Source organism: Urocampus carinirostris, chromosome 13 (genome assembly GCF_059441175.1).
Source record: "Urocampus carinirostris isolate Australia breed hairy pipefish chromosome 13, RoL_Ucar_1.0, whole genome shotgun sequence".
NCBI lineage: Eukaryota > Metazoa > Chordata > Actinopteri > Syngnathiformes > Syngnathidae > Urocampus > Urocampus carinirostris.
The window spans coordinates 33,322,845-33,347,715 of record NC_142361.1 but is presented as its reverse complement, the minus strand read 5'-3'; the positions used below and the strand labels follow the sequence as shown (position 1 = coordinate 33,347,715).

At 41.3% G+C, this 24,871-nt stretch overlaps 1 protein-coding gene across 1 annotated transcript in view; it reads right to left on the bottom strand.

Moving 5' to 3' along the window:
• Positions 1-526: 526 nt before the first annotated feature.
• slc1a4 (solute carrier family 1 member 4) overlaps positions 527-24,871 on the bottom strand; it is a 36,091-nt gene continuing 11,746 nt past the window's right edge. Inside the window, 7 exon segments of the mRNA XM_088351709.1 lie at positions 527-1,093; positions 1,095-1,314; positions 7,632-7,766; positions 7,843-8,037; positions 13,760-13,993; positions 14,070-14,236; positions 20,670-20,735. Coding sequence (XP_088207835.1) covers positions 1,067-1,093; positions 1,095-1,314; positions 7,632-7,766; positions 7,843-8,037; positions 13,760-13,993; positions 14,070-14,236; positions 20,670-20,735 — 1,044 coding nt within the window. The 3' untranslated portion in view covers positions 527-1,066.

The window sequence follows — 24,871 nt, the reverse complement described above, 5'->3', positions numbered from 1 at the left end:
GTAATTATGTATAATATGTATTTGCAACTGCATATTTTTGTAATGTATTTATTTTAGAAACTTATTCTGATGTTTTGCACGAGCAAATGAGAAAGAAGGGGCGGGGCAAACGCGGGCTGACGGGAAGTGGAGTAAAGGTGAGACGTGTTTGTGGACGCGGCCGACAATAGTGGATATATATTTTCCCACCCTTACCTTTGGAAATATACACTTTTTTCCTTGGATTACTTTCAATGCGGTGTCCGTACGATGTCACACAAATGCATCGTTCCAAATATCATTCGAAAGTCTTGGGATTCAAGGAATGCCAACCATTCCTTAGTTTCTATTTTCTTTTTCGCTCGCAACTTTACTGTGCATATGACAATAAACACTTGGAATTGGGTTTAATTTAAAAAAAGACCCATCACAGAAACATCGAAATCACTCTGAAAACAAGATACTGGGAAAATATATAGCCGGAGTAGCTCACCGAAGTCGTTGTGTTCAATAATAATGTGCAACCATGGTCCTCTTATCTCCGGACTCTGCAGGTCTGCATTAAATAATAAGTACCGGTATCATTTTCCGTTCATTTTGCCGGCTGTGTTTTTTGGAATGTATCGGGTATGGGTTAATTTCTTTAAAAAAATTCCGTATGTGTGTTGCGTTTTTTCCAATGTGGGCTAATATACAGGTGCGGCTTATGTATGAACAAAATCGGTAATGTGGTGGGTGCGGCTTATAATCAGGTGCGCTCTATAGTCGGGATTTTACGGTATGTGAATGAATTAAATGTTTGTCATACGTTTAGGTCGTATGTATTTTATGAACGCGTTCATTTATTCGTGTGGTATATATTTGAAGTATTTATCTATTTATATATTTATTTCCCCACCAGGATCAGTCTCACGTATAATTTGAGGTCTTTTGGTAACTTCACACGAACGACAAATCAAATTTTGCGTACCTATCATCCGGCTTTCAGGTCTAATAGTAAAAAAGTACCTCTTTTTAGGTGATTAACTACTCACAGCTTCAGAGGAACAGCAGGTTTTGACAATGAATACAAAAGATTTTCCAAAGTTCACAGGACCGACTCGACGGCTTCCGGGGGTAGCGTCCGAAGCCCGGGTTTTGTGCGTGACGAGAGGCGAGGTCTCCTCCTCCGCCTGGACGTTAGCCAGCGTTTCCACGCGTACCTCCGAAAGCTCGCCTCCTTTTTCCATCCCGTCCCGCTGCGACTGCTTTTTCGCCTCCTGCTGGTTGATGTGATGCAGGATTCCTGCACCCAGGGCGTCACCTTCCACGTTGACCACCGTGGTGGTGCGGTCACTGCGGGGCAATTCCACAGAGGCGACGAGTCAGATTTTGTCAAAGATTTTAGTTTCCAGGCTATAAGGCGAACCTAAAAACCCTAAATTGGCCAGAAATCGGAAATTGGGCCTCATATGCTGCAAAATACTAGTGGATAAAACTGGAAACGAATACAGTATTTATTTGTGTACCCTACTACACGAGGTTTTACGGTATACTACTGAATTCGTGCCATGATTGGTCATTCGAAAACCATCGCTGACCAAGATTTCAAAACATTGTATGCAACGGAAAACGAACCCGGGTTGTGGTACTCGGAGCACGTAAACCTAACCACTAGACCACCGTTTTATTTTCCAGGCTATAAGGCGAACCTAAAAACCCTAAATTGGCCAGAAATCGGAAATTGGGCCTCATATGCTGCAAAATACTAGTGGATAAAACTGGAAACGAATACAGTATTTATTTGTGTACCCTACTACACGAGGTTTTACGGTATACTACTGAATTCGTGCCATGATTGGTCATTCGAAAACCATCGCTGACCAAGATTTCAAAACATTGTATGCAACGGAAAACGAACCCGGGTTGTGGTACTCGGAGCACGTAAACCTAACCACTAGACCACCATTTTATTTTCCAGGCTATAAGGCGAACCTAAAAACCCTAAATTGGCCAGAAATCGGAAATTGGGCCTCATATGCTGCAAAATACTAGTGGATAAAACTGGAAACGAATACAGTATTTATTTGTGTACCCTACTACACGAGGTTTTACGGTATACTACTGAATTCGTGCCATGATTGGTCATTCGAAAACCATCGCTGACCAAGATTTCAAAACATTGTATGCAACGGAAAACGAACCCGGGTTGCGGTATTCAGAGCACGTAAACCTAACCACTAGACCACCGTTTTATTTTCCAGATTATAAGGGGAACCCTAAAAACTCTCTAAATTGGCCAAAAATTTGAAACTGGGCCTTATATGCTGCAAAATACTGTTGGCTAAAACTGAAAACGAAAACCGTATTTATTCGTGTGCCCTACTACACGAGGTTTTACGGTATGCTACTAAATTCGTGCCATGAATGAAAAACATCGCTGACCAAAATGTAAAAACATTGTATGCAACGGAAAACGAACCCGGGTTGCGGTACTCGGAGCACGTAAACCTAACCACTAGACCACCATTTTATTTTCCAGGCTATAAGGCGAACCTAAAAACCCTAAATTGGCCAGAAATCGGAAATTGGGCCTCATATGCTGCAAAATACTAGTGGATAAAACTGGAAACGAATACAGTATTTATTTGTGTACCCTACTACACGAGGTTTTACGGTATACTACTGAATTTCTGCCATGATTGATCATTCGAAAACCATCGCTGACCAAAATTTCAAAACATTGTATGCAACGGAAAACGAACCCGGGTTGCGGTACTCGGAGCATGTAAATCTAACCACTAGACCACCATTTTATTTTCCAGGCTATAAGGCGGACCTCAAAACTCTAAATTGGCCAAAAATTTGAAACTGGGCCTTATATACTGCAAAATACTAGTGGATAAAACTGGAAACGAATACAGTATTTATTCGTGTGCCCCACTACACGAGATAAGACAAAAGATAAAAAGTCGTGAGAAAGGGGGAAAAGAAAGGGAGAGGAAGAAAGAAATCCAAAGAGAAATAGAAAGACAGAAGGAGAGAAAAGGAAAAAGAAAGCACAAAGGGTATGAAGAGAGAAAGAGAAAAGGAAAAAGGGAAGTTAGAGCAAAAGAGGTTAAAAGAGAGAGAAAGAGACAAAGAGCAACAAAGGAAGAGAAAAAGAGACACAGTGAGTGAAAGAGACACAGACAGAGTGGGAGAAAAGAGGTGGAAAAGATAGAAAGAGAGAGAGAGAGAAAGAAAGAAAGAAAGAGAGAAAGAAAGAAAGAAAGAAAGAAAGAAAGAAAGAAAGAAAGAAAGAGAGAGAGAGAGAGAGAGAGAGAGAGAGGAATACAGGGTACACCGTCTTTGTTCGAGACACCTGGCTTTGGCAACATCAAGTTGACATATTTCAACCTGCAGCTTGTTTTTCTCTCGCCCTTCTCCGAGTGTTGTCTCGCGGGCCGGATTCCATCCCTTAGCGGGGCCCGATCCGGCCCGCGGGCCGCCTGTTTGGCACCTGCGATTTAAGGCGTGGTCTATAAAGTCAAACTGCCAGGAAACACGTCAATGACAAAAAATTCAAGCATTCTCAAGCAATCGCTTGACCTTGAAAACACAGCGTTGAAACGGAAGCATTTTCAAGGATTTCAAGCACCCGTACGAACCTTGTGTTAATGATCCACTTTGCAGTCAATTCCTTGACCGTTTCCATAAACAAAAGCAGTGTTTTTTCCCACCGAATGGGTGACGCAACGGAGGTATACATTTCATGGAGTTAATGTTTAACCTGCCGCTACCTCCTACTGAGCGAGGTTAGAGATTTATCTCCGGGGCCAGAAACTAAACTCCTTCCCATGGTAATGTTTTGGAACCTTTTCCACTTCAACCTCAATCTTGTTTTGACTCGATGGCGACTATTCACACAGATTGTGGAAAAACAACTGAAAAGTGTACTAAGGATTCCTTCGTACTTAGGGTTTAGGGCAGGGGTGTCAAAGAGGCAGCCCGGGGGGCCAGATCAGGCCCGCTAAGGGATGGAATCCGGCCCGCCAGATAACGCTGAGGGAAGCACAAGAGAAAAACGAGCTGCGGGTCTAAATGTGTCCACTTGATGTTGCCAAACTCAGGTGCCTCTCACAAAGATGGTGTACCCTCTCTCTCTCTCTCTCTCTCTCTCTCTCTCTCCTCTTTGTCTCTTTCTCTCTCTGTGTTTTTTTACCTGGTTCCGTCTCACAAAGACGGTGTACCCTGTATTGCTCTCTCTCTCTCCCTCTCTTTCTCTCGCTCTCTCTCTGTCTCTCTCTCTCTCTCTCTGTCTCTCTTACTTCTTTTTGTCTCTTTCTCTCTCTGTGTTTTTATACCTGGTTCCGTCTCACAAAGACGGTGTACCCTGTATTGCTCTCTCTCTCTCCCTCTCTTTCTCTCGCTCTCTCTCTGTCTCTCTCTCTCTCTCTCTCTGTCTCTCTTACTTCTTTTTGTCTCTTTCTCTCTCTGTGTTTTTTTACCTGGTTCCGTCTCACAAAGACGGTGTACCCTGTATTCCTCGCTCTCTCTCTCTCTCTCCCCCTCTCCCTCTCTCTCCCCCTCTCCCTCTCTCTCTCTCTCTCCCTCCCCTTTTCTCTCACTCTCTGTGTCTCTCTCTCTTTCACTTTCTGTGTCTTATTTGTTTCTCTTTGTCTCTTTCTCTCTGTGTGTCTTTTTGCCTTCTTTTGCTCTCTCTTCCATTTTCTCTCTTTTGCTCTCTCCTGCTTTCCCCTTCTCTCCTTCTCCCATTCTCTCTTTCTCTCCTTCTCTTTTCTCTCCTTTCCTCTTTCTATTTCTCTTTGGATATCTTTCTGTCTCTCTTTCTTTCCCCCTCTCTCACTATTTGTCTTTATATCTTTTTTGTTTCTCACATTCTCTCTCCCTCTCTCTTCTCTTTCTCTCTTTCTCCATTTCTCTCTTTCATCTAATCTACTAGTCCGGCCCCCGAGAGAATGTTTGTTCAATCGTGTGGCCCCCCGGTTCAAATGAGTTTGACACCCCTGGTTTAAGGTAAGGATGTTTTACACCACAGTTCTCAGCCTGCTACAAACACTAAACTGTCGAGTAGTCGTATATACAAATACCAGATCTGGTATAACATTCTCCTCTTTCTGGAAAATGTACCATACTACTCCGTGCCAATGTTCCCTCTAAGCTGCGTGTGTGCGCAATTGCGCACTGCCCAGAGCTTTTCCGCGCACAAGAAAATCTAGCCAGCTAACAAAAATCCGGGCTCGAAATTGCGAATTAAGAAGCGAATTAAGTCAAAGTTACAGGGCATTAAGGTAAAAATACACGGGTTCCCCTGACGCTGTGTTCTAAATGCGGTATTTTGAAGTCAAGGTCGAAGTAGAACGAAGTTGAGTAAAGTCAGTAGAGTTTTCCGAGAACCGGCTTCTTCGGCTCAGCTCACTAAAGATAACCGGCTCTTTCGGGTCCCAAACGGCTCTTCAGGTTGTTTTTGGTTCTTCAATCCCTACACGACCAAATATTATGTAAAATTGTGCAGAAAATGACTTAAAAGAAGAGGGGGGGGAAATAGAACGAAAAAGAAAAAAATACTAAAATGAAAAAGTAGTGAAAAGCTGAGAAAAAATTAACAAAAGGAAGAGAAAAAAGAAGGAAAAATTCAGAAAAAAAACAGAAAAAAAGAAAAGAAAGAAACAAAGGAAAAAAGTAAATAGAGAACAAAAACAAAAAAGTAACAGCTAGGAAAAAATAAACGGAATTAAAAAAAAAATAGAAAAAAAAAACAGGGAAAAGAACAAAAAGTTTGTGTTGCATTCAAATAATTTCCAATTATACCAAGTCAATCTTGTTGCCAACATTGTACTTCCACTTAAAAAATGTGATTAAATACAGCTCTGTATCGTGCAACCGACGAAATAAGCCCCCAAAAATGATAAAATTATGCGACAAAAGATACCAGAAAGAAAAAAAATAAAAAGAAAATCTTGTGAAAGAATTGTCGTAAAAACAAACGACGTTTGTAGGCCGTACAACCAATAATACATGAGTCAATTCATTCAAAAGTGAAAATTTTTTTTGCATTGCCGGAAACTCAGCAAAATGTAACTTGATGTCAAGTTTTGGACATGTTTGATAATGACTTAGTTGCCACACTCGGGATTGCCGTTGCTCACTGTTGTTTCAAGCGTTGCTCACCGACTTTGTGTGAACGCTCAGACCCGTAAGGAAAATGACAGGGAACATTGCTCTGTACTGTGCTATGCTATACTACGGTTATCCCTTTTATTGCGGTTACTGGAGACAAGCTCGCCTAGTCAACAGTACATAGTCAAGAGTATTTGGGGGTGGACTTCCCCTTTAAGAATGGAAAAGTTGCTTAAACCAGCAGATAACCTGACATTTGTCCCCAAAAATTGCATTCATGGTACCAAACACGTGTAATCACAGCGTTCTGGTGAACATGTTCAATGCCACTGACAGGCTTCTTCTTTAATGTTCCCACTATATGTAGAACTCTCCGACGTAGCACCCCCCCCCTATATTTAACATGCGTTCTGCTGCCCCCTACTCACAGCAACAGTCGACCGAGGATAATGGATCAGTCCCACATGGGTGCTGTTCATTTTAGGCAAAAGGAACAGAAAGAACTGCCACCAAGACACAAATTTGCTCTCAGCTCCCCCTCACAGCAAGAGTCAACTGGGAGTAATAGATCACAGCCAGTAAAGCAAATTTAGGGCGGCCCCAAAAATGCACTCTATTGGCCCCTGCACTCAGCAGTAGTCCACAGGGGATAACGGATCATGGCCACAACAATGCATATGATTTAAGTTGGGCCAGAATGGCACGCTTTCCCACAATAGTGCTTTCTGCCTATCCTTGCTCGCAGTTATATAGGATTGGGGTTAATGGATTGCGGCCATACGAGTGCAGTTCTTTTTCGGCAAAAATACGGTAATAGCAAAGAAAGCGCCATGATCGCAATATTTTTACCCGGTGCAGGAATGGAGAAAAACAAAAGTCGTCCTGAAAGATTTAAATAAACGCCGATTCATCATCATGAAAAAAAAAAAAAATTGTTTTCCTTATCGTGTTTTTTTGGATTTGTTTGAATCTTCCAGGACGATTTTCTGTTTTTTCCACCCTCTAACGTTTCTGGCACCATGACTAACCATGGTGTGATCCTGAGATATAACTGAATGCCTTTTCATTAGTAACTGTAGCTCTGGTGGTTTCTGCCCATCCTTGCTCGCAGTTATATAGGATTGGTGTTAATGGAATGCGGCCATTCGAGTGCAGTTCTTTTTCGGCAAAAATACGGTAGTAGCAAAGAAAGCGCCATGATCGCATTATTTTTACCCGGTGCAGGAATGGAGAAAAAGATATAAACGCCGATTCATCATCATGTGACCAGGATTGGGGTTAATGGATTGCGGCCATTCGAGTGCACTTCTTTTGCGGCGAAAATACGGTAGTAGCAAAGAAAGCGCCATGATCGCATTATTTTTGCCCGGTGCAGGAATGGAGAAAAATATATAAATAAACGCCGATTCATCATCATGTGACCAGGATTGGGGTTAATGGATTGCGGCCATACGAGTGCAGTTCTTTTTCGGCGAAAATACGGTAATAGCAAAAAGTGCGCTCTTCCGGACGAGCCAATATACAAATGAGGATCCGGAAAATCTACTCACACGATCCAGTCCACCGCTAACATAAGCGACAGATCATTGGTGGGCAGCCCGATGGCCTCTAGAATAATCGCAATGGTGATGATGCCCCCTGCTGGGATACCGGCAGCCCCCACACTGGAAGCTGTGGCCGTCACCCTGGCAACCAAAAACATTCGCATCCATTACAAAATCCTACTCACACTTTGAAGCGAGACGCATGGCCGTAACTCACAAGATGGTGAAGATCTGTCCGGCGTTGAGATCGGTGTTGTTGAGCTGAGCGATGAAAACGGCAGCGACGCACTGGAAAATGGCGGCTCCGTCCATGTTGACGGTGGCGCCGATGGGGAGGATGAAGCGGCTGATGCGTTTGTCCACACCGTTGTTCTCCTCCACGCATTTGATCATGGAGGGAAGAGTCGCTGAGCTGGGAGAAGATAGCCAAAAAGTTTTATTCTTAGCAATAGTTAGCATGCCAGTGCTAACGGATGAGGCGCTTTGAGGTTTTTGTTTTTTTTACAGTTTCTGCAGATGAAATGAGTCACAACATTAGCTATTCTGCTGGCTTTGATCTCTTTTGATCTCCTTAGCAGCTCTCTCTGTAGACTGCCCGAAGCATATCAAAGAGCTTTCTTTTCAATTTACATAAAATACCACTTGATGTTGCCCAAGCCAGGCACTACTCGCAAAGAAACTGTTCTTGTATATTTTTTCTTTCTTTTCTTTTTTCTCTCATCTTATCTCCTTTCTTTTCTCACTCACACATTTTCTTTCTCTTTATCAATTTCTCAGTTTTCTTTCTCTCTCGCCAACTCTTTATATTTCTCATTATTCTTTCTTTCTCCCTTTCATTCTGTTCTGAGGTCGTGGGAACCTCCTGAGTGGGTTCGAATCCAGCTTCCGGCCTTACTGTGCGGAGTTTGTATGTTCTCCCACATTCCAAAAACATGCATTTCAGGTGGATTGGCCGGTCCAAATTGTCCCTAGGTGTGACTGAGCGAGTGAGTTGTCTGTCCCCGTGTGCCCTGCGATTGGCTGGCAACCAGTCCAGGGTGTCCCCTGCCCACTGCCCGATGATTAAATTAAGTTTATTAGACTGTTAGCTACTTTTTAATGTACGTTTACATTTTGTAGCGTCATCAATTTTGTTAGCTTCTTTTGAATCGTTCTTCTGGGGCTGAGGTTTTATATCTTGTGTTCTCGGTGCGTCTACTTTAGAAAATGATATGCGTTACGTCGTCTGCTACAAGCCACGTGAACTCCTCTTTCCACGATTGTTTTTAATGTACGTTTACGTTTTGTAGCGTCATCAATTTTGTTAGCTTCTTTTGAATCTTTCTTCTGGGGCTGAGGTTTTATATCTTGTGTTCTCTGTGCATCTACTTTAGAAAATGATATGCGTTACGTCGTCTGCTACAAGCCACGTGAACTCCTCTTTCCACGATTCTTTTTAATGTACGTTTACGTTTTGTAGCGTCATCCATTTTGTTAGCTTCTTTTGAATCATTCTTCTGGGGCTGAGGTTTTATATCTTGTGTTCTCTGTGCGTCTACTTTAGAAAATGATATGCGTTACGTCGTCTGCTACAAGCCACATGAACTCCTCTTTCCACGATTGTTTTTAATGTACGTTTACGTTTTGTAGCGTCATCCATTTTGTTAGCTTCTTTTGAATCTTTCTTCTGGGGCTGAGGTTTTATATCTTGTGTTCTCTGTGCGTCTACTTTAGAAAATGATATGCGTTACGTCGTCTGCTACAAGCCACGTGAACTCCTCTTTCCACGATTCTTTTTAATGTACGTTTACGTTTTGTAGCGTCATCAATTTTGTTAGCTTCTTTTGAATCTTTCTTCTGGGGCTGAGGTTTTGGCTTTGATTCCTAACCACTTCTTCTTGTGTTCTCTGTGCGTCTACTTTAGATAATGATATGCAAACGTAGGACCTTATAACGCCTGGGAAAGTATTTCGACGCGGGCTTCTGATTGGCTGCCGAGTATGCAAATTGCCAAACGAACCGAAAATTCCGAAATTACCAAACCGAACGAAGATTTCGAAATTTGAATAAAGCAAGCGTTTTACTTGAAAAAGTTGCCTGCCCAGCCATAAAGTTGCCAAAGTATTAAGGATTGATAATCAGAATATATAACAGAACAATACTTTAAAACTAAGTTGATTATAAATATACCTTTAACATTCATTGCATGTATATGACATCACTATTTTCCATCTGCCATCAGTATATACCTGTATTTACTCATCTTTATTCATGTAATGTTTACGTAGCGTCGTCTGCTACAAGCCACGTGAACTCCCCTTTCCACGATTCTTATTAATGAACGTTTACGTTTTGTAGCGTCATCGATTTTGTTTGCTTCTTTTGAATCTTTCTTCTGGAGCTGAGGTTTTGGCTTAAGGATATGTCGGAGTGTGCAGTTTCCTGATGCGTGAGAAGATAAGCAGGACATTGTGGTTCAACCTTCAAGCATAGTTATTCCTCAAATGCAAGCTAACGAGAACACGGCTCCATTCAATACAACATGGCGATCAACAATTAGCAAAACCAAATATAGTGCGTGCGTAATGACGTCTCATAATGGAAAACGTCCAGACAGGAGAGTCGCTGTCAAAGAGGGTGGATGCCAGAGATGGTAAGCGATGCGCCTTATTTCTACTACCTACAACATACCTAAGACTTATAACATTGGTAAAATGGCGGCGCCCTCTGTTGGCTGCGGCTGCATCGGCTCGCTACAACGGGTCAGGTGTATCGACATTTCGTTCTGTGTACATTGTTACAAAGAATGACAATACAAAGGAAATTATTATTATTATTATTATTATCACTTCCATTTTATTACAGTTTCCCTTTCTCTTTTTCGTATCGAGGTCGCGCGAGTAAAGTTTTGCTGCTGTTTCACCGGTTGCGCTTTTCTAACGCTTTGCAGTCGTGTCGCAGAGAGGCTAGCAGGGGAAAGCTAACCCTAGCCCCGCATAGCTATGTCGCTAAAAGCAGAGTTCTAACGATGGCTCGTTCGTTAACGAAACGGCTATTTCAGTCGGCTTTTTACCAATCGAGAGACGGTTCCTTTCGCGATGCTTTTGTCTTTGTGACCGATCAATATGCATTGTTTTTTTTCATGGATTCCGCTCTTTTAAATATATTTAGACAAGAAACATTCAGGAATATGATTGTATATGACCCCCCCCCCCCCCAACCACTCAAAAATTACCTTAAAAAAAACTTTCAAAACTGACTAAAAAACAATCAAAAATTGCCAAGGAAATAACCAACATTTGACAAGTAACGACCAAAACAGCACAAAACTAACCTCAGAAACATTGAATAAAGAATGACCAAAAAATGACAAGAGAATTACCAAAATATGACAAGAAATTACAAAAAAATACACAAAACTTACCCCAAGAAAGAAAAATTGACCAAAATATAGACACAAATTAAACAAGACACTGCCAAAATCTGACAAGAAACAAAGGACTAAGAAAAAATAGCTGAAACACACAAAACTGTACAAAAAAGAGAAAATAGGGCGGCATTAGCTCAGGAGGTAGAGCGCTCGTCTTGGGATCAAGGGATCGCAGGTTCGATTCTCGGCTCCTCCGTGTTAAATGTCGAAGTGTCCTTGGGCAAGACACTGAATCCCTAATGCCCCCAATAAGCAGGTCGGCGCCTTGTATGGCTGCATGGCCGCTATTTGTGTGTGTGTGTGAATAGATAAGTGTGAAGCACATTGTAAAGCGCTTTGGGAGGTCTTCATTGACTTGAAAAGCGCTATAGAAATGCAGACCATTTACCATTTAGCATCTTGATTATCCTCAAAATGTTTGGAGGCTGACTCCCTATTGGTGTGTGAGTGTGTGTGTGAATGGGTAAGTGTGAAGCACATTGTAAAAAGCTTTGGGAGGTCTTCATTGACTTGAAAAGCGCAATAGAAATGCAGACCATTTACCATTTAGCATCTTGATTATCCTCAAAATGTTTGGAGGCTGACTCCCTATTGGTGTGTGAGTGTGTGTGTGAATGGGTAAGTGTGAAGCACATTGTAAAGCGCTTTGGGAGGTCTTCATTGACTTGAAAAGCGCTATTGAAATGCAGACCATTTACCATTTAGCATCTTGATTATCCTCAAAACGTTTGGAGTCTGACTCCCTATTGGTGTGTGAGTGTGTGTGTGAATGGGTAAGTGTGAAGCACATTGTAAAGCGCTTTGGGAGGTCTTCATTGACTTGAAAAGCGCTATAGAAATGCAGACCATTTACCATTTAGCATCTTGATTATCCTCAAAATGTTTGGAGGCTGACTCCCTATTGGTGTGTGAGTGTGTGTGTGAATGGGTAAGTGTGAAGCACATTGTAAAAAGCTTTGGGAGGTCTTCATTGACTTGAAAAGCGCAATAGAAATGCAGACCATTTACCATTTAGCATCTTGATTATCCTCAAAATGTTTGGAGGCTGACTCCCTATTGGTGTGTGAGTGTGTGTGTGAATGGGTAAGTGTGAAGCACATTGTAAAGCGCTTTGGGAGGTCTTCATTGACTTGAAAAGCGCTATAGAAATGCAGACCATCTACCATTCAAAACGTCTTACCGCGATACCACGAGTAAGAGCGCTATTAAATTGACAAATCTTAACATTTCCTAACCACTTCTCCATTTTCTTGTGTTTTCTGTGCGTCTACTTTCGAGAACGATATGCAAATAACGCTCGGGAAAGTCCGGAAACACGAAGTTATTCGATGCGGGCTTCCGATTGGCGGCCGAGTATGCAAATTCCCAAACGAACCGAATTTCCCAAAACGAACGAAGATTTCGAAATCGGATAAAACGTTTCATTTGAACAAAAAAACCAAGAAAACGTTTGTTTGTTTTTTCTTGAAAAAGGTGAAATTTCAGACACTGGTATAACTGTGCACGATTGACAATATACAGAGTTCGTACTCCCATTGAGCGTTCACACAAAGTCGGTGAGCAACGCTTGAAACAACAGTGAGCAACGGCAATCCCAAGTGTGGCAACTGAGTCATTATCAAACATGTCCAAAACTTGACATCAAGTTACATTTTGCTGAGTTTTCAGCAATGCAAAATGATTTTTCTCTTTTGAATGAATTGACTCATGTATTATTGCAAAGGTTGTACGGCCTACAAACGTCGTTTGTTTTTACAACAATTCTTTCACAAGATTTTCTGTTTTTTTCCCTGGTATATTTTGTCGCATAATATTAACATTTTTGGGGGCTTATTTAGTCGGTTGCACGATACACAACTGTACTTAATCACATTTTTTGTGGAAGTACAATGTTGGCAACAAGATTCACTTGGTATCATTGGAAATTATTTAAATGCAACACAAACTTTTTCTTCTTTTTCCCTGTTTTTTCTATCTTTTTTAATTCCTTTAAAAATAATCTCATTGTGTTTATTTTTTCCCAGCTGTTATTTTTTTCTTTTTGTTCTCTGTTTACTTTTTTTCCTTTGTTTCTTTCTTTTCTTTTTTTGTGTTTTTTTTTCTAGATTTTTCCTTCTTTTTTCTCTTTTGTTTCTTTTTTCCTAAGCTTTTCGCTACTTCTTCATTTTGGTATTGTTTTCTTTTTTGTTCTATCCCCCCCTTCCTTTAAGTCATTTTGTGCACAATTTTACATAATATTTGGTCGTGTAGGGATTAAAGAAGCAAAAATAACCCGAAGAGCTGTTTGGGACCCGAAAGAGCCGGTTCTTTTTAGTGAGCCGAGCCGAAGAAGCCGGTTCTCGAAAAACTCTACTGACTTGACTCGACTTCGTTCTACCTCGACTTCAAAATACCGCATTTAGAACACAGCGTCAGGGGAACCCGTGTATTTTGACCTTCATGCACTGTAACTTTGACTTAATTCGCTTCTTAATTAGCAATTTCGAGCCCTGGTTTTTGTGAGTTGGCTAGATTTTTTCGTGTGCGCAGAAAAGCATGCAGCTTAGGGGGAACATTGCTCATGGGCCGCAATTGGCCCCCGGGCCGTGGGTTTAAGACCCGTGTTCTTGATCAAATGTTAAACGTGAGTTTAACTCTAGCAAAAAAAACAAACTTGATGGCACCTTCAAAGATCCCATTTCTGTTCCATTGAGCATTTGAGGGCAACAGGAGAGCAACGTTCTACCTGGAGCAGGTGGCGAAAGCGGTGGTGAAGGGCGTGATGAGGCCCGACAGGAAAACGAAAGGGTTCTTGCGGGTGAATCCGAAATAAATGAGCGGCAAAACGATGCCGCCGTGGATCACGTGGCCCAGGATGGACGCAAATATGTATTTCCCCAGACTGGTGACCAGAAGAACCACATCCTCCATCTCCACAATCTTACTGCCCACCAGGAAGACGATGCCAAACGGGATGTACCTGAAGATGGAGACCACGAGGTCCTTCATCAATTTGGATAGGGTTCCATCCAACCACTCATGGCAGCAGTACTCACCACATGATCCAGGAGACCAGCACCATGGTGGCCTCGTTGAAAGCGTTGAAGAAGCGAATGAGCTCCTCACCCTCGTTTCCCAGCTTTCTGAGGGCCACACCAAACACCATGGCGAACAGGACCAGGCCCAGGATGTTCATGCCGTCGTTTTCTGTCCCAAAGGGCACCTAAAACGGTGTCATTGAGAAGGGTAGGAACTGAAAACTGGAAAAGCTTTCTCATTGTAGAGTGAAAAACAGTGATTTATTTGGAACTGAGAAGTTCTAGGCCACAGGTGTCAAACAGGCGGCCCGCAGGCCGGATCAGGCCCGCTAAGGGATTGAATCCGGCCCGCGAGACAATGCTGAAGGAAGCTCAAGAGAAAAACGAGCTGCAGTGAGAAATATGTCCACTTGATTTCGCCAAAGCCAGGCGCCTCTCACAGTGACACTGTACTGTATTTCTTTCTTTCTTTCTCTTTCTCCCCCCCTCTCTCTCTCTCTCTCTCTCTTCCTCCATTTTTCTCTCACTTTCTATCCCTCTCTCTTCCACTCGCTCTGTCTCTCTTTTTCTTTCTTTGTTCCCTTTTGTCTCGTTCTCTATCTGTATCTTTTTACCTTCTTTTGCTCTCTCTTCCATTTTTCCTTTTCTTTGTAATTTCTCTCTCTCTCTTGTGTCCCCTTCCTCTTTCTCCCCTTCTCTCTTTCATTACTTTCCTCTTTCTCTCTCTCTATTTCCATTTGGATTTCTTTTTCTCTCTCTTTCTTTCTCCCTCTCTCACTATTTGTCTTTTTATCTCTTTTGTTTCTCACATTCTCTCTCTTACTCTCTGGACGGAAAGAAAGTAAAAAAGAATAGAAGAAGAATGAAAAGGAAATATGGTGGAAAGAAAGAATGAAATAACAAAAGAAAGAAAAAAGGAAGAATGAAAAGGAAAGATGGAGAGAAAAAGAAACAAAGAAAGAGCGAAAGAAAGAAAGAAAAAAGGAATGAAAAGGAACAATGGAGAGAAAGAAAGAAAGACTAGTAGATTAAGGAGAAAGAAAAAGAGAGAAAGAGGGAGAGAAAAAGAGACAGGGTGGGACAAAGCAAGACAGAAAGAAAGAGATAAAAGAGAGTAAGAGAGAGAATGTGAGAAACAAAAGAGATAAAAAGACAAATAGTGAGAGAGGGAGAAAGAAAGAGAGAGAAAAAGAAATCCAAATGGAAATAGAGGGAGAGAGAAAGAGGAAAGTAATGAAAGAGAGAAGGGGGGAAAGAGGAAGGGGACACAAGAGAGAGAAATTACAAAGAAAAGGAAAAATGGAAGAGAGAGCAAAAGAAGGTAAAAAGACACAGATAGAGAACGAGACAAAAAGGAACAAAGAAAGAAAAAGAGAGAGAGAGGAAGAGAGAGGGATAGAAAGTGAGAGAAAAATGGAGGAAGAGAGGGAGAGAGAGGGGGAGAAAGAGAGAGAAAGAAAGAAAGAAATACAGTACAGTGTCACTGTGAGAGGCGCCTGGCTTTGGCGAAATCAAGTGGACATATTTCTCACTGCAGCTCGTTTTTCTCTTGCGCTTCCTTAGGAAGGAAGGAAGGACAGTGCCAAATCCTGGATCCGAACACACCATTGTCCTGAGGATTTCCCACTGCGCCACCGAATTGACCACAACATGAACTCCTCCATTCTCTCCTAATTTCTGTTCTCTTTGACCAAATTGTGGAAATAGTCGTTGGCAAGATCTCAAAGAGTCTTTGTTGACTCTGTTTGGGTTTGTATGGCCTTATGTTGTAATCTGTTTAGTTTTAAATGTTTTTAATGAAGAAATCCATGTTTTAGTGTACTAGCCTGGTAAGATTTGTTTTTAAATACCGTAAATTCCGGACTATAAGCCGCTACTTTTCCCCCCAAACGTTCAACCCTGCGGCTTATTCAGTGATGCGGTCAATTGATGTCATTTTTCTAACAGGTGGAATATATGCGCCGAGGAAGACTGCAACTTCTTGGCGTGTGCATAAATTAAATTAGCGTAAACATACCCTCATGACGCAGCTTTCAAGCTAAAAACAATCGAGCAGTCCGGACGGTTTACCGTGATTTTTACAAGTACGGTATGTTTATTTTTACCAGACCCGTTTTGCTAGCATGTTGCTACCATTAACTGCCCTGTCACAGGCACCGTTTGGGATGAAAGTTATATTATTATTATTAAAGCTTTGAAAACTCTCTCGGTGTACCGTCTTTCATTGTAAATATGTGTAACCATCTGTAGTATGTATTTGCAACTGTATATTTTTGTAATGTATTTATTTGAGACACTTATTCTGATATGTTTTGCACGGGCGAATGAGAAAGAAGGGGCGTAACAAACGCGGGGTGACGGGACGTGGGGACCGGTTAAGTCAGGGGTGTCAAACTCATTTCAACTCGGGGGCCACACGATAGAACAAACATTCTGTCGGGGGCTGGACTAGTAGATTAAAGAGAAAGAAAAAGAGATAAAGAAATAAGAGAAAGGGGGAGGGAAAAGGAGAGATGGCGGGGCAAAGAAAGATAAAGGGAGAGATGGAGAGAGCGTGAGAAACAAAAGATAAAGAGTTGTGAGAGAGGGGGAAAAGTAAGGGAGAGGAAGAAAGAAATTCAAAGAGAAATAGAAAGACAGAAGGAGAGAAAAGAGAAAAGAAAGCGCGAAGGGTAGGAAGAGAGAAAGAGAAAAGGAAGTTAGAGCAAAACAAGTTAAAAAGACAGAGAGAGAAAGAGACAAAGAGGAACAAAGGAAGAAAAAAAGAGACACGGAGAGTAAAAGAGAGAGAGAGTGGGAGAAAAAGGGGGGGAAAGAGCGAAAGAGAGAGAGAGAGAGAGAGAAAGAAACACAAGTACAGTGTCTTTCTTCGAGGCTCCTGGCTTTGGCAACATCAAGTTGCCATTTTTCAACCTGCAGCTCGTTTTTCTCTTGCGCCTCTCTGAGTGTTGTCTCGCGGGCCTGATTCAATCCCTTAGCGGGCCTGATCTGGCCCGCGGGCCGCCTCTTTGACACCTGTGGGTTAAGTGGATAGTGGATATATATTTTTCCCACCCTTACCTTTGGCAATATACATTTTTTGTCCTTGGATTACTTTTAACGGGACCCAGACTCTGCAGGTCTGCATCAAACCTTAAGTACCGGTATCATTATCCGTTCATTTTGCCGGCTGTGATTTTTGGACCGTGGACTTTAATGAAGGACATTTAGGTTCAATCGCGGGACTTGAAGTCGGGTTTGGGTTCGCATGCGGCTTATATACAGGTGCGGCTTGTGGAAGTACAAAATCGGTTTTCCTCTTAAAATGCCGCCGAAGGTTTTAATCCGGTGAGAGAAGCGCAAGAGACAAATGAGCTTCAGTTTTAAATCTGTTCTCTTGATGTCACCTAAGGCAGGCAAAGCAACTGTCGTAGTATTTCTTTCTTTTTCTCAAAATGTTCTCTCTCTTTTTCTCTCTCCCTTTTCTAACTATTTATTGGACTCTTTTTTTCTCTTCTCTCATTCTTTTGATCTTCCCTCTTTTTCTCTGTCTCTCCTACGCTCTTTTTCTGTCTCTCGTTCCTTTTTTCTCTTTGTTCTCTCCCTCTCTTGTTTCATCTTTTTCATGCGCTGTTTCTTCCATTCCCTTTCTGCCTCTCACTCTCTCTCCCTCCTCCTTTTCTTTTCTCTCTCCCTCTTTACCTTTCTCCTTCCCTCTAATTCATGCCGTTTCTCTCCTTCCCTTTTTTTCAGTCTCTTGCTATCTCTCCCTCTTTATTTACTTTTCTTTTATTTTCTCTCTCCCTCTCTTGTTTCATCTTTTTCATGCCCTGTTTATTTCCTTCCCTCTTTTGCTGTCTCTCGCTCTATCTCTCCCTCTTTCTTTCTTTTTCTTTCTTTCTTCCTTTTTCTATTTTCTCTCTCCCTCTCTTTCTTGATTCATCTTTTTCTTGCCCTGTTTCTTTCCTTCCCTCTTTTTCCATCTCTTGCTTTCTCACCCTCCTCCTTTTTCTTTTACTCTCCCTCTTTACCTTTCTCATTCCCTTTTTTCATGCCGTTTCTCTCCTTCCCTCTTTAACCGTCTCTCGCTCTCTCTCCTTTTCTTTCTTTCTTTCTTTTTCTTTTGTTTCTCTCTCCCTTTCTCTTTCTTGTTTCATGTTTTTTATGCCCTGTTTATTTCCTTCCCTCTTTTTCCGTCTCTTGTTTTCTCGCCCTCCTCCTTTTTCTTTTCTCCCTCCCTCTTTACCTTTCTCCTTCCCTTTTTTCATGCAGTTTCTCTCCTTCCCTCTTTTACTGTCTCTCGCTCTCTCTCCCTTTCTTTCTTTCTTTATTTTTCTTTTATTTTCTCTCTCCATCTCTCTTTCTTGTTTCATCTTTTTTAAGCCTCGTTTCTTTCCTTCCCTCTTTTTCCGTCTCTCGCTCTCTCTCCCTCCTTTTTCTTTTCTCTCTCCCTCTTTACCTTTCTCCTTCCATTTTTTTCATGCCGTTTCTCTCCTTCCCTCTTTTTCCATCTCTCGCTCTCTCCCCCTTTCTTTCTTTCTTTCTTTTTCTTTCTCTCTCCCTCTCTCTTTCTTGTTTCATCTTTTTCAAGCCTCGTTTCTTTCCTTCCCTCTTTTTCCATCTCTCGCTCTCTCTCCCTCCTTTTTCTTTTCTCTCTCCCTCTTTATCTTTCTCCTTCCCTTTTTTTCATGCTGTTTCTCTCCTTCCCTCTTTTTCCCTATCTCACTCTCTCTCCTTCTCTCTCTTTGTTTTTATTTTATTCTCTCTCTCCCTCTCTTTTTCTTGTTTCATCTTTTTCTTGCCGTTTTTTTCCTTTTCCTCTTGTTCCGTCTCTCGCTCGCTCTCTCTCCCTCCTTTTTCTTTTCTCTCTCCCTCTTTACCTTTCTCCTTCCATTTTTTTCATGCCGTTTCTCTCCTTCCCTCTTTTTCCATCTCTCGCTCTCTCCCCCTTTCTTTCTTTCTTTTTCTTTCTCTCTCCCTCTCTCGTTTCATCTTTTTCAAGCCTCGTTTCTTGCCTTCCCTCTTTTTCTGTCTTTCACCTTCTCTCCCTATTCCTTTTTCTTTTCTTTCTCCCTCTTTACCTTTCTCCTTCCCTTTTTCATGTAGTTTCTCTCCTTCCCTCTTTTTCTGTCTCTCGCTCTCTCTCTCGCTCTTTCTTTCTTGTTTCATCTTTTTCATGTCCCGTTTCATTCCTTCCCTCTTTTTCCGTCTCTCGCTTTATCTCCCTCCTCCTTTTTCTTGTCTCTATCCCTCTTTATCTTTCTCCTTCCCTTTTTTTCATGCCGTTTCTCTCCTTCCCTTTTTTCTCTCTCTCTCTCTCTCTCTCTCTCTCTCTCTCTCTCTCTCCCTCTTTTTTTCTTTATTTTTCTTTTAGTTACTCTCTCCCTCTCTCTTTCTTGTTTCATCTTTTTCATGTCCCGTTTCATTCCTTCCCTCTTTTTCTGTCTCTCGCTTTATCTCCCTCCTCCTTTTCCTTGTCTCTATCCCTCTTTATCTTTCTCCTTCCCTTTTTTTCATGCCGTTTCTCTCCTTACCTTTTTTCTGTCTCTCTCTCTCTCCCTCTTTTTTTCTTTATTTTTCTTTTAGTTACTCTCTCCCTCTCTCTTTCTTGGTTCATCTTTTTCATGTCCCGTTTCATTCCTTCCCTCTTTTTCCATCTCTCGCTTTATCTCCCTCCTCCTTTTTCTTGTCTCTATCCCTCTTTATCTTTCTCCTTCCCTTTTTTTCATGCCGTTTCTCTCCTTCCCTTTTTTCTGACTCTCTCTCTCTATCTCCCTCTTTTTTTCTTTATTTTTCTTTTAGTTACTCTTCTCTCTCTCTTTCTTGTTTCATCTTTTTCATGTCCCGTTTTATTCCTTCCCTCTTTTTCCGTCTCTCGCTTTATCTCCCTCCTCCTTTTTCTTGTCTCCATCCCTCTTTATCTTTCTCCTTCCCTTTTTTTCATGGCGTTTCTCTCCTTCCCTTGTTTCTGTCTCTCTCTCTCTCTCTCCCTCTTTTTTTCTTTTTTTTTCTTTTAGTTACTCTCTCCCTCTCTCTTTCTTGTTTCATCTTTTTCATGTCCCGTTTCATTCCTTCCCTCTTTTTCCGTCTCTCGCTTTATCTCCCTCCTCCTTTTTCTTGTCTCTATCCCTCTTTATCTTTCTCCTTCCCTTTTTTTCATGCCGTTTCTCTCCTTACCTTTTTTCTGTCTCTCTCTCTCTCTCTCTCTCTCCCCCTCTTTTTTTCTTTATTTTTCTTTTAGTTACTCTATCCCTCTCTCTTTCTTGTTTCATCTTTTTCATGCGGTTTCGTGCGCTCACCCACCCACCAACACACCAACACCCCCCCCTCTCTCTCTCTCCCTCTCTTTCTACCTCTCTCTTTCTCTCTCTCTCTCTCTCTACCTCTCTCTTTTCTTCCTTCCTCTCTCTTTCTCAACTAATTTCTCTCTTTTTTTTCTTTCTCTCCAATCTACTAGTCCGGCCCCCGAGAGAATGTTTGTTCTATCGTGTGGCCCCCGAGTTCAAATGAGTTTGACACCCCTGGCCTAGACTTTTTGGGACTATCCCATCCAGCTCTAATTCATATCAATAGACGAAAAATGATACCCCTAACCCATTTTCACAAGTATCGGGGTATGGCAGTCAAGAATGTCAATACCTTTTGATAAATCGTGGTCCCGTTGGTGTCGTTGCCGGTAGCAACCATTTTGTAGTCGGTGGCATACTGTCACAAAAAGAAAAGAGGAAAAAAATGTCACAAATAAATAAGACAAATAGAATTGAGCATTTTTGTTCTTTGAGTGGTAGCACACATCCATCCATCCATCCATTATCTGCACCGCTTATCCTCAGTAGGGCCGCGGGGGTGCTGGAGCCCATCCCAGCTGTCTTCGAGCAGGTGGCAGGGGACACCCTCATTCACACCTAGGGACAATTTGGACCGGCCGAATAACCTGACATGCATGTTTTTGGAAACCGTAGTGCCCAGAGTAAACCCACGCAGGCACGGGGAGAACATGCAAACTCCACACAGGAGGTTCGATCTCATCACCTCGCCACTGCGCCGCCGTGCTGCCTAGTGGCACGCAATCAAATCAAATTTATATTTTTCACACAGGTAGATATATAGTTTATTTTAATAAGTCTTTCAATGACTAAATCAGACATTGCCCTACTTAGGAACGAGTTCCGGGCGATCATTCGCGAGTTGAATTTGTTCGTAAGTTGCTTCAGTGCTATATTTTGTACGTTTATGGTTTGTATGAGTATCTTTCAAGCTTGCATAGGTAACTTGTATTGTTTTGTACTAAAATATAACATTTCATAAAACAATATCCTCTATAAAGATAAATAGAGTTCATTTCAACTTACTTTTGAAAGATAAGCTTGAAGAGTTCCTCCTTCGTGGTAAAAAAAGTGGCCATTTTCTCAACCGCATCAAGCTTTCTTATGCCACTTTCATGTCAAAAGAAACGGCTCGCCTCTTCTTTACACTTTACACCACAGGTGTCAAACCGGCTTCCAGTTCAGGCCCGCTAAGGGATTGAATCCGGCCCGCGAGACAACACTCAGAGAAGCGCAAGAGAAAAACAAGCTGCAGGTTGAAATATGTCAACTTGATGTTGCCAAAGCCAGGTGCCTCGAACAAAGACACAGTACTTGTATTTCTCTCTCTCTTTCTCTCTCTCACCCCTTTTCTCCCACTCTGTCTCTGTCTCTTTCACTCTGTGTGTCTCTTTTTTTCTCTTCCTTTGTTGCTCTGTCTCTTTCTCTCTCTCTTTATTTCCACCCCTTTTCTCCCACTCTTTCTCTGTCTCTTTCACTTTGTGTGTCTCTTTTTTTCTCTTCCTTTGTTGCTCTTTGTCTCTTTCTCTCTCTGTGTCTCTTAACCTCTTGCTTTAACTTCCTTTTTTCCTTTTCTCTCTTTTCTTTTTCTCTCTTCCTACCCTTTGCGCTTTCTTTTCTCTTTTCTCTCCTTCTGTCTTTCTATTTCTCTTTGGATTTCTTTCCTCCTCTCCCTTTCTTTTCCCCCCTCTCTCACGACTTTTTATCTTTTGTTTCTTGCGCTCTCTCCCTCTCTTTTTCTTTCTTTGTCCCGCCCTCTCTCCTTTCCCCTCCCTCTTTCTCTTATTTCGTTATCTCTTTTTCTTTCTCTTTAATCTACTCGTCCGGCCCCCGACAGAATGTTTGTTCTATCGTGTGGCCCTCTTCCTCTCAATCGTTGTCATTGTTTTCCACTTCCCCTTATCAATAATTTCTTGGGATTCAATAACATCATGACAAATGGGCAATAAAACACAGTAGATCACAATAAAACTAGATGTGGTCTTGCCCAACGCAATTGGAACAGAACAAGATTTGTAGAGGGCATGTTATATGTCGAAGTGTCCTTGGGCAAGACACTGAATCCCTAATGCCCACAAAAAGCAGGTCGGCGCCTTGCATGGCTGCACGGCCGCTATTGGTGTGTGAGTGTGTGTGAATGGGTAAGTGTGAAGCACATTGTAAAGCGCTTTGGGAGGTCTTCATTGACTTGAAAAGCGCTATAGAAATGCAGACCATTTACCATTTAGCATCTTGATTATCCTCAAAACGTTTGGAGGCTGACTCTCTATTGGTGTGTGAGTGTGTGTGTGATTGGGTAAGTGTGAAGCACATTGTAAAGCGCTTTGGGAGGTCTTCATTGACTTGAAAAGAGCTAGAGAAATGGAGACCATTTACCATTTAGCATCTTGATTATCCTCAAAACGTTTGGAGGCTGTCTCCCTATTGGTGTGTGAGTGTGTGTGTGAATGGGTAAGTGTGAAGCACATTGTAAAGCGCTTTGGGTGGCCTTCATTTACCGTTTAATCCATCCTAGTTAAAAATGGACGAAAACCACTCGGATGTGCATGGAAGTGTTTACACTCTGTGACCTGTCTGCACTTTGAAACTCCCATGCAAGGAGTTGCGTTTATGATTCACTTCTCCGGTTTTCGCAGTTCGGAATGTAGGATTCTGTCCTCTTCTATGCATATATGTCGCTTAATTCTTGTTTCTCAATACTTTTGCTCGGGGTTCTTCCCGTTTTACAGTCCGATAGTACCGAAAACACGGTAGGAAATGGGCTCCATTGGAAAGCAACCGGGCGAGATGGGTTGCCAGGTTAGCGTGAATGGAAGGATTTCGCCATGGAAACGGCTGCCGGGGGACAAGCCAAATAGTCCTCATTAAGAGGCATCATGAGACCCGGCACTCTAGAAAAGATTAACAGCGTCTAGAAATGAACGCCGAGTGGTGTCGGAGGGGATACATTCTGGTGAGTTATAGGGCCGCAACCATTAAAATCGATGCTAGGAATAGTCGGCAATGAAATCCGTTGTTGACTATAGTGTCCAGACAACAGAGTGAGGCGATAGATAGATGTCTAGATAGATAGATGTCTAGATAGATGTCAAGATAGATGTCAAGATAGATAGATAGATGTCTAGATAGATAGTTAGATGTCAAGATAGATGTCTAGATAGATAGATGTCAAGATAGATGTCAAGATAGATGTCAAGATAGATGTCAAGATAGATGTCAAGATAGATGTCAAGATAGATGTCAAGATAGATGTCTAGATAGATGTCAAGATAGATGTCTAGATAGATGTCTAGATAGATAGATAGATGTCTAGATAGATAGATAGATAGATAGATAGATGTCTAGATAGATAGATAGATGTCTAGATAGATAGATAGATGTCTAGATAGATGTCTAGATAGATAGATAGATGTCTAGATAGATAGATAGATAGATGTCTAGATAGATAGATAGATAGATGTCTAGATAGATAGATAGATAGATGTCTAGATAGATAGATAGTAGATAGATAGATAGATAGATAGATAGATAGATAGATAGATAGATAGATAGATAGATAGATAGATAGATAGATAGATAGATAGATAGATAGATGTCTAGATAGATAGATGTCAAGATAGATGTCACGATAGATAGATGTCAAGATAGATAGATGTCAAGATAGATGTCAAGATAGATAGTTAGATGTCAAGATAGATGTCTAGATAGATGTCTAGATATATGTCTAGATAGATAGATAGATAGATGTCTAGATATATGTCTAGATAGATAGATAGATGTCTAGATAGTTAGATGTCAAGATAGATGTCACGATAGATAGATGTCAAGATAGATGTCTAGATAGATAGATAGATAGATAGATAGATAGATAGATAGATGTCTAGATAGATAGATAGATGTCTAGATAGATAGATAGATGTCTAGATAGATGTCTAGATAGATAGATAGATAGATAGATAGATAGATAGATAGATAGATAGATAGATAGATAGATAGATAGATAGATAGATAGATAGATAGATAGATAGATAGATAGATAGATAGATAGATAGATAGATAGATAGATAGATAGATAGATAGATAGATAGATAAGAGACAGAGAGATATAAAGATATAAAGATAGAGAGATAGAGGGATAGATATAAAGATAGAGATAAGAGATAGATAGATAGAGATAGACAGAGATAGATAGACAGAGATAGATAAAGATGGATAGAGATAGATAGATATAGATAGAGATAGAGAGAAATAAAAATAGAGAAATAAAGAGAGATAGAGAGATATAACGATATAAAGATAGAGATAGGGAGATAGATAGATAGATAACCTTATTCATCCCCGTAGGGAAATTCACACTTCCAGCAGTATCCTTGTGTTGAAAATAAAATAATATTAAAGTAAAAGGAATATGATACAGAAATACCCAATATAACGTGTTGATATAGAGAATTTAAATAGAGCTAGATAAAATCCAAACCGTAATAAAAATAGGGTAATATGCAAATGTGGGGGTGG